At 37.5% G+C, this 12,978-nt stretch overlaps 1 protein-coding gene across 1 annotated transcript; it reads left to right on the top strand.

Annotated features, from left to right (window-relative positions):
* Positions 1-4,203: 4,203 nt before the first annotated feature.
* SERPINB2 (serpin family B member 2) lies at positions 4,204-12,563 on the top strand (the record flags this gene model as incomplete). Its single annotated transcript, XM_080925884.1, has 7 exons — positions 4,204-4,371; positions 7,125-7,244; positions 8,833-8,964; positions 9,388-9,505; positions 9,786-9,928; positions 10,502-10,666; positions 12,159-12,563. 7 exons carry the CDS (start codon positions 4,204-4,206, stop codon positions 12,561-12,563), a joined length of 1,251 nt encoding a protein of 416 aa, XP_080782010.1.
* Positions 12,564-12,978: the final 415 nt, after the last annotated feature.

Genomic DNA, 12,978 nt, shown 5'->3' with positions numbered 1-12,978 from the left:
TAGCTGTTTCTTAAACTGAACATTACAAACAAGCATTTCTTTTCTAATGATGTCTTTATGAGTAAAATGCTGAATCATACAAAGAATACAAATTAAAAAGTAAAAAAAAAAAAAAAAAGAGCTGTGTGGGAGGGGCAGAGCCTTATAAAACCAGTCATTACCTTGTTCATACTGTGCCAGCTTCCAAGGAGCATTTCCTGTGTGTCAGCCGCTCAGCAGATAACGAGGTAGGAAAGCTTTTCAGCAATCGCTCTGACCAGCTCCAGTGAATCCAGACAGTCTGCCCTTTGTCTCTCTTCCTTCCTAGCAATATTTACTATATTGACCTCTGTAGACGGTGAGTAGAGAAATGGAACCATGCATTCTTTTGCACTTGTCTAACTAAAGATATTTTGGCTTAAGACTTGAACTTGTGAATGCTTACCTTTGAGTCTCAGAAGTCAGCAAATGCCTCTGTATCACTAGCCAAACTGAATTTGAAATGTACATTAGCGTTTCAATGCTAATACCATTGAGCAGGTTACAATATGTATGTTTTATATTACCTATTGATTTGATATGAAATTAGGCATGAATAATTACAAATATTAAAATGTTTAAACTTAAAGAATTAAAATTAAGCATTACATTTATTTATATAAATATATAAATTGTTATTTATTTATTTATTAATATGTGAAGATTAATTTTCACCTAAAATTAAAAGCTTGAAACTATAAAAATAAAGAGACAATGTGGGTCAGGACAATTCTGTATTACAGTGTATTTATTAATCTAGTTCTAGAATGGGCTGATTCTGTGAAAGAAAATATCAAATAAATTAGCCAATGGGTTAGCTAAGCCAACAGTTTAATCTGCAGTATGTGCATAATTATTCATTATGAAAACTACCAGCTAAAATACTGCTCCCAGTTTCTGAGAAATTTGTTTTATTTTTGATGGTATGTTTCCTTTTCGCTACTGCCTTCTTAGTTCTTACTGAGTTTTGAAAACAATTCTAAAACATTTTTACTATGCAATTACACATGGTAAAAAAATGTTTAAAATGCTGCAAAAAAATCCAATTCACCATCCAGGTCTATTTCTGAGAGGGAGTGTAACAGGTGGTGAATCTGTGGTACCTTCTAAATCCATCACCTCTGCCAAGTTTCACCAGTGAATTTGCCAAACTTGTATTGCAGGAACCAACAGAAAGAGGAGAGAGCCCCACCCAGCAGACAGTTTCCATTTATTCATCCCAATGTTAATCATAGTGTCATATTTGGAAGCATACAGAGTTGTACGGCTTATGATATTATCATCATGGTATAACCTTGTCCTATTAAAGCATAAGATGTGGACTTGTCCACAAGTCAGGGAGTACTATACTAGTGGATATGTACCCTAGTTTGAAGCTTTCAAATACTATTTGAGGAATTTGTAGGAAAATCCCAGACACTGAAATTAATTAGCTCTGCAGTAATTACCTCTTCACATTTTTATTATTATTGCAGAAATCCCAAAGAACATTGGATATGTGATTACTCCCGTTAAACAAACTGTAGCAGATGTAGTTACGTAATTGCAACAAAGATACCAACTATCATATTTATGTAAATGTAATTAACAGCTCATCATTGAAAATAGAATTCCAGGACAAGGGTTGTTCAGATGGTGAAGTGCTTTTCTAACATGCATGATGCCCCTGATTCAATCCCTGGAGCTGTGTAAAGCAGGTTGGCTTGCACACATTTGTAATCTCAGCCCTTGGGAGGCAGACAAAGGAGGATCTGAAGTTCAAGATCATCCCTGAGTACATGCTGAATTCAAGGTCCACCTCTCTAACACAAAACAATTCAGTTTCTTTAGTTCAATATTTTTCTTTATCGTTAGAATAAAGGGATCTGAGCCCAGTACTCGGTTACATTCTCAGACTGGGATGAGCTCATAATGAAGTAAATAGATCCAGAACAATTTCATTCCATGTAGTAACATTTTGTTCTCTATCAAGTTACCTGAAGTCCTAGTTTAGTATAATCTGCCCCTTCTGTGGATTATCGTCTTGACTCTTCAGTTTCTGTAATGGCAAAGCACGGCTATACTGATCGTTGTTACAGAAGTATGAATAGGAGACACTGGAATGTGCTCACCTGAAGCTGGCATTCTCCAGGTGCTGATCCCTTATTTGCATTTTCACATAGAAACATAACAGCATTTTATTCATTATTTTAAAGAAATGCCTTAAGGAAACCTTTGCATGAAGTCTTGTTATAATTTTAAGTCACTGGAGGAGTAAATTTCTGAACTGCCTGCCTTAACCTGGCATCTGTTGGAAAACTAGAAGGAAAGCAAAACTGTTTTATTTTACATTAATAAACTTTCAAGGAGCAATGCAGACTTGCTTCTTTCCTATTCTTTTTCTAATTTCCCATTTCTAGTATTTCTCAATATATCAGTTCCATAACTCTGACAGTCATCGAGAGACCTTGCATCAGCATTGGAAGGATTCAACCACCTGGAAGTCAGTGGGCTTCCTGGGGCAGATTCCAGCTGGCATGGTTGTGACCTTCCTGTGAACTGTGGGACCTCACAAAAGTTGTGTAACCTCCAGAAACTTCTGAATGAGATCTGTACAACAGTCAGTCATATCCACACTGTAGGGTTACAACTAAGTTAAATGAAAGTACTGGTGTGACACAAGCCTGGTGACCTGAGCTCCAGCCCCAGAACCCACGTAGACATGGAAGGAGAAAGCTGGCTCTGACCTCCACATGCCCCCACCCACAACACGTGCCCTTTTGCTCACACTTATGTACCCCTGTCCCAACACACACTCATAAATTAAATGAAGAGGCAAGGGAACAAAGACATATTTAATGAATGCAATTAATTTACCTTAATTTATCTTCACAAAATGAAATAGCATTTTGTTATAAATGGCAACGCTTAGTGAAAATGCTCTCCTCCACAGCACTTCAGTAGACAGTCCAGACAGTAGGTACACCACAGTCTTGCTTCATCCAGGGAACTCCCCACTACCCTCCAGTTCTGGAAACTCTACCAGAAAGTTTACAGAGAGCTGAGTGTAGTCATTGTTTGGCATATCTATTTATTTAAATAATTATAGGTTATTTTATATGATGATGAAAGAAAAACAGACAGCTAGGAAAATGGTGTTTGCTTAACATCCTTCGCACACATACACCCTTTGGTGTGTCCAAGCATCTAGCTGCACACAGGGACATAAGTCATGAAAGGTGTGCCTGCCCTCTATTGTTAGCTATAAATTAAGCATATTGTGTGTCTTCTACACATTGAATTATCCCTGAGTTCCTGTGAGCACCAGGGTTCATGTGACAGGAAAGGAAGGTACTGAAGTGAACTTCCCAGTCCATAGGAAATCCCTTTAGAACAAGGCTGAGCCAGGAGTGGTGAGTATACTGTAGGGAGGATCTGGGTGCCTATACCATCCCCCAACAAGTCTATGCACTTCAAAAACTAGAGAAGATAAAGACTGATGAATTCACTCTAGCCCAACAAGAATATGGACAAGGCAAGTCCATTTAGATGTTTGTACAATATTCTGCATATGTACATATTTGTGCGTTGTGTGGAGATGTCTGATGGAAATATGTGTGAAACATGAAGTTAAAGAGTGACTCTGGAGGCTTTCATTTCCTCTCCCACCCTTTGATATTGATGGCATGGCCAACTGAATTTTGTGTTAACAGCAGTTTCTTTTTTTGTACGGGTATAAGTTCTTTTCCTCATAGGGTTTCAGTGAAGGTGAAGTGATTTTAGAAGTCAATGTCTAATACAGTTCAGTGTCTATGGTCCTCTAGCTCTCATGTAGACAGTAGGAATTCAGTGGGTGTTGTCATTACTGTTCTCATCACGATATGACTATCACAAAGTGCCATTCCTCATTATGATATGATCATCATATCTTAGGATTGGCTACATGGTTTACAGTGTCTGGGGAAAAATGAAAGTGCAGGGATTCCTGTTTAAAATGATTTAGATTGGTGGTGATGGGGAAGGTTCTGTGTGGGTACAGTGAGCTGCACAAGGTTCATGACTGTAAGCTGTTTTCACCTTCCCTCATTTTTTTTCCAAGGGGAAAGTCAGAAAGGGAGCTTTAGGCAGAGCACTGTGTGTATTACTCTGTTGACTTCAACATCATGCAGAACTTTTCTCTCCCCATTTTCTTTCTAGATTGAAACAATGGAAGAACTTAGCATGGCAAACACCATCTTTGCCCTCAATCTCCTTAAGCAGATAGAAAAATCAAACGCTACCCAGAACATATTTATCTCTCCATGGAGCATCTCATCCACATTGGCCATAGTTCTCCTTGGTGCCAGAACGAACACTGAACAGCAGATGGCCAGAGTAAGTTTGCTTTAAACCTCACATTTGAATTGAGTGGCAGGCTTGCTCCTGTTTCCTGCTCAGGTCATCTTGAGCCTAAGGAAACAGGAATGGTGACATGATTATCATCATCGGTCATCACAACGTGAGCTCTGTAAGTTTAGACCTATAAAACGTCCAAACCATGGAACTACTTTACTGCAAACAGAAGAAAGATAGCAGCATCTTTACAAGGATGAAAATAGCTACCAACACAATCTCTCTTTAAATAATTTCATCCTCTGACTGTGCAAAGCAAATGTATGTTTTGCAAGCTTGACTTCGGGTTGGGTTCAAGTCAAATATTGTACAGATGAGATTGCAGGCAACGTCTTCCCAAGGGCACCCATGCTTCCTAACTTCCAGCTGAGGCTCCCTCTTAACATTCTGCCATTGTGAGTAGGATGTTTTCCTCCTTCTTATAAAAAAAAATGTTTCCTGATGGTTTCAAGCCAGGGTCACAAAGAAGAAAACAGCACATATAGAGATGCGCAGTTAGATATAGCGTTAATGGACTTGCCTCCACTTTCCAACTGTGAAGCTATGTCTGCACAGTGGGGCCAGATACTCTAGACACCCGGTCTTTGAAATCAGCGTGGAGAGCATGTGAAGCATCATTGTCAAAGATGTCAAGCTTTCCATTTCCTCCCTAGATGAATGGACAGATTCATACACGGGACTCTTTCCCAGACCTTGGGAACTACTTAAATTACACACTACAACACACCTGAAGATTCATTCACTGTATTTAAATTTCTAACAATCCTGTTACTGTTATTTCAGAGACCCTAATGTGGAAATGATATAATTAAAATTTTATTGCATTCACATGCATGCAAATATTAAAAATATATGCTTTGAGTACAAGCATGCATTGTGCTTTCAGTCACACCAAAATGCCACCGGCTCCTTCCTGCCTTCCCACGAGAATAAATACATCCTTCTCAGGAACATAGTGAACCATTTTGAGTGTGCCATTTTTTCAAGTGCTAAGTTTCACAGAGACAATTTAAACCAATCACACTGCAGGTCTGAGGACAGATGGATTTTTTTCTAAGCTTGTAGGAGTTCAAACATCAAATATTAACTCCATTGCTCAACTCTGATGGTAGTGGAGTTGTACAACATTTTTTTCTCTTTATTTTCTCTGCCTTGAACAAACAGTAAACCACATCTTACCTTAGGTAGTGCTAGTGATTTCAACTTTTAAATGTAAAGGACCAAGAACGATATAGCTAGACCACGAATCTCACATGAAAATCTGAGTTGCTCAGAAAGAAACAGAATAGAGTGGGAAATCCTCAGACACCACAGGGCTACAGGATATTGGTTTGAAGGCAGGAGATGTTTGTCAGCTCTATGTTTAGAGTGAGTCTGTGATTTTGTACTGGCCAGACTATTTTTTTGAACCTCTGCATGGGCCAGAGTCACCTCACATTCAAATTTGGAAGAGACACTGTCCCTGATGAGGCAGTGTCTGTTCTAGTATTCAGAGAGGCCCTCTTGCTCTCCAGGAAAAGCCCAACTTAAGGATCAATTGTTCTTGAAAGTAGGATAACTAGAAAACCTGTATAGGAAATAATCCTTTAAAAGGGGGAAGGAGGGAGAATGGGAGAGAGAAGTAATGGAATATGACTCAGAGAACTGAGACAAAAACCCCAAACATCATTTTTCCCTCTAGTCTAGAAGGTTCAATATGGTTGCTCATTTCATTACAAAGCTCCAGTTACCAGTCTAATTTACAAACTGGTTTCTTCTTCACTACTGGGCTTCATGAGGAAGTACTTTAGATTTAGAGTTTTCCAAAGACATTATTAGGAGGTCCTGTGAATATAAGTTTGGAAGAATAAGTTGAGTTGGTGACAGTTTTGTGGAGAAAGAACTTGATCTAACTTTGCCGAGGTCAGTCTATATTCACCAACTTTGCAGGGTTGTGTGAAACTCCCTACTCACAGGGAAAGAGATTCAGTGTATCAGGTACCTGTAAATTTCCCCGACACAGATATTGATTTCTCTCTATGTGTGGATATAGTATATGTGAATACCTTATCTTGGGTGATCCTTGTTAATATTATGTGACCCATATTCATGTTAAAGCTCACTATGACTTCTAACTTTCTTCAGCTTAAAATGTACTTAGTAGGAAAAGCTGCTTCAGAGAAGAGTGGATGAACTATTTCTATTGTTTTATTTAAAAATTAAAAGCTAAAAACTAAAAATACAACTTTAAACATTGGCATTTTCAACACACTTTGTGGACTTCATTTAATTTGGATCATTCAGGGTCGACTTAATAAATTATCTCATAATAAAATTGATTTCTACAATGTCCACTATAGAAGCTAGAATCAACTGATTCATGATTTTTTATGATACAGAAGAAATGCCTGTGTTTCTTTTCTATGTACAAAGGTAGAGAACTAGACATAGTACCATCTAGACCAGTGTTTCTCAAATTATTTAAAATCCTTTAACACAGTTCCTCATGTTGTGGTGACCTCAACTATAATTTTTTTCCACTACTTGATAACTGTAATTTTACTGCTTATGAACTGTCATGAAAAATATCTGTGTTTTCTAATGGTCTTAGGTGGTCCCTGTGAGAGGATTTTTCAACCCTCAAGGGGGTCAAAACCCACAGGCTGAGAGAAGCTAAACTAGAGGAACCTAAGCCATTAGCTTGAGGTGATGTAATTTTATTACTCTGTCATCCTTCCTCCTGATTCTGATTGCAGGTGCTGCAGTTTAACAAAATTGGCAGTTATGACGTCACCACGGGAAACCCAGAGAACTTCAGTGGCTGTGATTTCGAGCAACAGATACAGAAGGACAATTATCCTCCTGCTGTTTTACAGGTACCAGGCTTGGGTCTTCATGTTTCTTTAGTATTCTTTCTGTCTCAAATCCACAGCGTTGAACTGAGAAGAAAGGTAGCACAGTTTTCCCATCCATAGACACAACACTCAGACTTGGCTGATAAATATCAGTGATAAATATCCTAAGGGCATCCAATAATGAGGCACAGAGTTAGGACACAGTCCAGAAGACTTGATAACTTTTCTGTCACAATTGTTTTCAGTTCTATCACAGTCTTCTGCCATATGTATGCCATATAAATACAACTGCCATCTATAAACAAAACTGTGCGTGTATGTGTGTGTGTGTGTGTGTGTGTGTGTGTGTGTGTGTGTGTCTGTGTGTGTGTGTGTACACGCACGCATATATTATGTATTCTAAAAGTGTTGCTTGGTATGTTACAAGATTATTTGGGTTCATATGTCCATAGTATGAATAGGGATTTCACAGTTCACAATGGAAAGAGAGGTATTGGTATTCTGTGGGATAGATTAGGTAGGAAACAACTCCATGGTGTCTTCTGAAACACCGTAGACCTCGGTCTTGCCTTCTAGTCCAGTTTTGCTGCCAGTGAAGCCTGTCCATCACACCACTTATAGACTCCAAGTTGAACATTTGATTTCTCACTTATTTTGTAAATTTATAAAGCTCTGGTTATTCTACTGTAGAGGCTACCTTGTAAAGTGGAAACTTCTTAAGCCTAAATGCATTTTGGTAACATTTCACTAGAGTTTCGTTGAGCATTTTGTAACTGGGAAGTAAAATTATACATATGTTGGGAACATGAGGATATGTGTGTATGTGCTCGTATACTTATGTGTATGTATACTTCACTATATATAGTGAAAAAAAACATTGGCTGCACATGCAGTCACTAGTATGTTTGTGTTTGTGTTTGTGTGTGTATCACATAAACATATCTTTATCACAAACCTCAAATATAGTGCATTTCCACTAACTATAATTGCAAAACTATACTTTAGATCCTCTGAGTGTGTCTGTTTTGTAATAAACACTCTTTAGAAACACTGTAATTCACAAACTTCAAAGGAACCTGCATTTTTTTTGGGCAGTGGTTTTCCTTATTTCTAATGGAATCTAAACTATTTAGTAGAAATTCTAAACTATTTAAAATGTACCTTTAAAGCCTTACTGCATCACATCCGCATACACATTTCTGTTTCTGTTTTGTTGATGGTGGCAGATGTGTTTTTGTTTGTTTTAGTTGTTGTGTTTTTGTGTTGTTTTGCTTTTTTGTTTGTTTGGTTCAGTTGTTGTGTTTTGGTTTTCTTTTGGTTTTTGTTTGATGTCTCTGTTTTTGATGATGCAATCAGACTTGCCTTGAATTCATTGTGTTGCTATGAAGGGCCTTGAACTTGAGTTCAGTTTTCAGATCTCTGCCTCTCTTCTGAGATCATTGATGAGAGCCATCAGTGAATCTTTTTGAACAGCATTCTTACAAAAATTCTTTCCTCTGGTGGACTAGATAAACATGCATGAGTTTTTCATTGCTGTGTTGAGAAAATGTTATTCATGTAGGAAAGTTTAGTACTGTGATATTTATGAAAATTTCTTTCTTTTATTAAGGCACAAGCAAGAGATAAAATCCATTCAGCCTTCTCCTCTCTCAGCTCAGCAATCAACACACCACGCTTGGAAGAATATTTATTAGAAAGTGCAAACAAGCTGTTTGGAGAGAAGTCTGCAAGATTCAGAGCAGTAAGTGAAGCTTGCTTGTCGCTAGAAGGGCTGATTCCAATGCCATCAGGAAGCACAGTTTCAAAGCCCTGCTCCACAGTTCCTGGGAGTGGAGACAGAACTGTGAGTGGGCTTTTAAGAGACAAGCTATCTCTTCCACACCACATTGAGGATGTCCCATGCAAAGAAAGCAAATGATGCAACTGCTATTCTCCTCTATTCCCTGAGCTATGCCTTTGTTCTTAGTCAGTATCTTTAATGTGAAGGGCAGCTGGAGCTGAGGAGGGAGTGCTGGCTGCAGACACTGATCCCTGATCTACACTGGTCTGCCATCTCAACTCCCATTTTCTCCACGTCCCACTAGTCTTGACGTGGGTAACTTGTCGCACCATCCCTTATCCACATTCTGCTGTAAATAATATTTGATGCTTTCTTGTTTTGAAGGAATACATACAACTATGTAAAAAATATTACTCGACAGAACCTGAGGCAGTAGACTTCCTTGAATGTGCGGACGAAGCTAGAAAAACGATTAATGCTTGGGTCAAAACTCAAACCAAAGGTAAAGCTTTAGGATTTTCTTCTTCTTTTTTTTCCACATAGAAAACTTTGATTTTTCTTTTAAACCATTTTTGAATTTTACCCCCATTCCCTTAAAATATGTCGAATCAATTTTTCTTCACCTCCTTCTGGGTTGAATAAACTTGGGATTACTTAAAAACACCTTGGGAAATGTTATAAAAGGAAGTGAAAATTTTTCCAGATACTTTTAAATTTACACTTTAAATACAATGTCTATGCTTTTATTATAAAAATGTAAACATGTGTTATACTCTCTGAAGGTGAAATCCCAAACCTGCTACCTGAAGGTTCTGTAGATGAAGACACCAAGATGGTCCTGGTCAATGCTATCTACTTCAAAGGAAGGTGGAAGACTCAATTTGAGAAGAAACTTAATGGGCTTTATCCTTTCCATGTGAACTCGGTATGAGACAAGATGCCTTTTCCAAACATGTATTTAAGCTTTTACAAAGGAGACAGAAACTGTAGAGACTTCATTGATTTTCCTACAACTTGCCAGTTACAGCTTATGCTGGGCATTGACTCTTTAATGCACTGAGTATGTTCAGTAGTTTCCTAAGAGTTGACAGGGATAGAAATGAAGACCATGGTTTTATAATTCTAAACCTGAACTTAGATGTTGGTTCTACATTTATATCAAGAACATCATTCATGTGTTCTGCTTTTTATCTTTAAATATAGAATAATACCTAATTCAAAAGGATTTTATAAATATTCAATAAGATTTAGCTAAGTTCTTGGCTCATTTTCATAATTATTATTGCTATTATCTTATAAGTTATTGTTTATAAAGTTTAAAAATCCATTAAATTCAAGTAACTTCTCAACAATATACAAAATAATTTGCCTTGTTTATTGAAGGAAACACATTTTCTTATTAGCATTGAAGCAGAAATTATTCAGTATGTTAGTCTTGGAGTAAATATCTTAAACACCTAGGACATGACTTTCATATTTTACTTTATAACAATAATAGCATGAGAGCAAACCTGTCCAGATGATGTTCCTCCGTGAAAAGCTGAACATTGGATACATAAAGAATCTGAAGACTCAGATCCTAGAACTTCCATATATTGGAAACATTAGTATGTTCCTGTTTCTTCCTGATGAGATTGAAGATGCATCCACTGGCTTGGAGTTGGTAATGCATTTTAATTTCAAATCTGCCATCAAATTTTCCTTTTCTCAAAATGAGCATCTATGACTTGTAAATGGTGTGTAATTTGTCACAGAAATAAATGAATCAGTTGATAATGCATGCTCTATGTCACAAAATTGCAAAATCTGAAATTTAGGTTGTTTATGCTACCATCTCACAAAATCTATCCAGTTCACTAAATTTTCAACATAGCAAATTCATTTATCACTTTTTATGTTTTGAGATTATAATTGCAACATTTACATTTCTTCCTCTCCTCAAACCCTTCCTTATATCCTATTTTCTTTCAAACCCATAGCCTATTTTTCATTAATTATCATTTCATATTATATTTATAATATATCTATATACATAGATTGATATCCATACACATGTACTCATGTATACAGCTTGTTCATTCTGCATAATGTTATAGATATATATGCTTTGGAGGCTGACCCTTTGGTGTTAGATGACTGATCAGTGTGTTCTTCCCTAAGGAAGAGCATTTCTGTCACTTTTGGCATTCTTAGCTGCCTATAGTTCTTTATGTAGGGTTGAAGTTTCCTTTCCTTTTGAACTCTTCTTATAGTTTATTAATTGTTTGAGAATTTCATGTGTGTAGATGATGTGCCTTGATAAGAGCCACTCCTTCCTTCTCCCACTTCAATTGCTTTCATACCCTCTCACCACGTTTTTGATCCATTCTCCATACTTAATTTTTAAACTTCACTGAGTCTGTTCATGCTGACTCAATGTGCATAAATATACAGCTATCCACTAGAGCAGGGGGTATCTAGTAGGAGCTGCATCTATGGGGAAATCCAATTCTCCATCTCATAAGAGTCACCAGTGGTCTTTGAACATGACAGGGCCACTGCATAAATGAATTCACAGAATGTGTGAGTTCAAACACAAGGCCTACAAAAGATCAAGCCTCCCTACCCCTCCCCCAAAAAGAAACCCAGTATGGATAGTAGTGTGTATCATGAAGCCCCACCTTTAATTGAGAAGCAATTGGCAAGTAAGATATATATAAATACATATACATTATGTATATATTGAGTGTGTAGCCATGGCAGTCTGGAACAGACAAGGGTGGCCTTGAATTCATAGATTCATAGAAATCCACCTACTTCTTCCTCCTGGGTACAAGACTTAAAGGTACTCATCACCATAGTCAGCTTTGTCATTAATTTTTAAAAAATATTATTTATTGTTATTTTATGTTTATGGCTACATTGCCTGCATGAATGTCTATATACCCTGTTATAAAATGTTCATGAAGGCTAAAAGAGGGTGTTGGATCCTCTGAGACTGAAGCTACTTATGGTTGTGAGCTGCTATGTGGGTGCCTAGAATCAACCCTGGGACCCTCCAGAATGCTCTTAACCCACTGAGCCATTTCTCCAGCCACTTGGCAACTGAATTTTAATATTAGACTTTGAAAGGTTTCTTTCACATTAACTTTTTGTTTGTTCTTTATGTTTTATAGCTGGAAAGTGAAATGAACTTTGCTAACTTCAACAAGTGGATCAGCAAAGACACACTGGCTGAAGATGATGTGGTGGTCTACATTCCCAAGTTCAAACTGGCACAAAGCTATAAACTCAAGTCCATTCTGCAAAGCATGGGCATGGGGGATGCCTTCAACAAGGGCAAGGCCAACTTCTCAGGAATGTCTGAGGGCAATGACCTTTTTCTTTCTGAGGTGTTCCATCAAGCCACCGTGGATGTGACAGAGGAGGGCACTGTGGCAGCTGGTGGGACTGGAGCAGTTATGACAGGGAGAACTGGCCATGGTGGTCCACAGTTTGTGGCCGATCATCCCTTTCTTTTCTTTATCATGGACAAAATTACCAACACAATACTATTTGCTGGTAGATTCTCCTCACCCTAAAAGGGAAAGGCCTTATTTCCACACTAGGTTTGGTAGCATGAGCTGTAAGCCTCAGATTGTTTTTTCAAGTGCCAAAAGTATAAATATTTTTCTATACATTTTTATACTTCTGCTATACAATAAATACAAACATAAAAGCAACTGTACAACAGTCTTCAATGCTTACAGTATAACTCCATTAATGATGCTGTTTCCTAAAAACAGATAATGTCTATTTAGTTCATCCTTATTACTGCTTTATCTTTATAACTTTAGGTTTTACAGTGTTATTTATTATTTATATAATGGTTGTTTTACAAATCGTTGTCCTCTGTTTGTTTAATGAAACTGTCACACTACAGAAACAGATAATCAGATAATTTTCCACTTAAAGAAAAGCAGCCATTTAATCTAAGAATAAAGGAAAAGGATGAGG

This window comes from Micromys minutus (genome assembly GCF_963924665.1).
Source record: "Micromys minutus genome assembly, chromosome: 12".
Taxonomy (NCBI): domain Eukaryota; kingdom Metazoa; phylum Chordata; class Mammalia; order Rodentia; family Muridae; genus Micromys; species Micromys minutus.
This window is presented reverse-complemented; position numbering and strand designations above follow the sequence as displayed.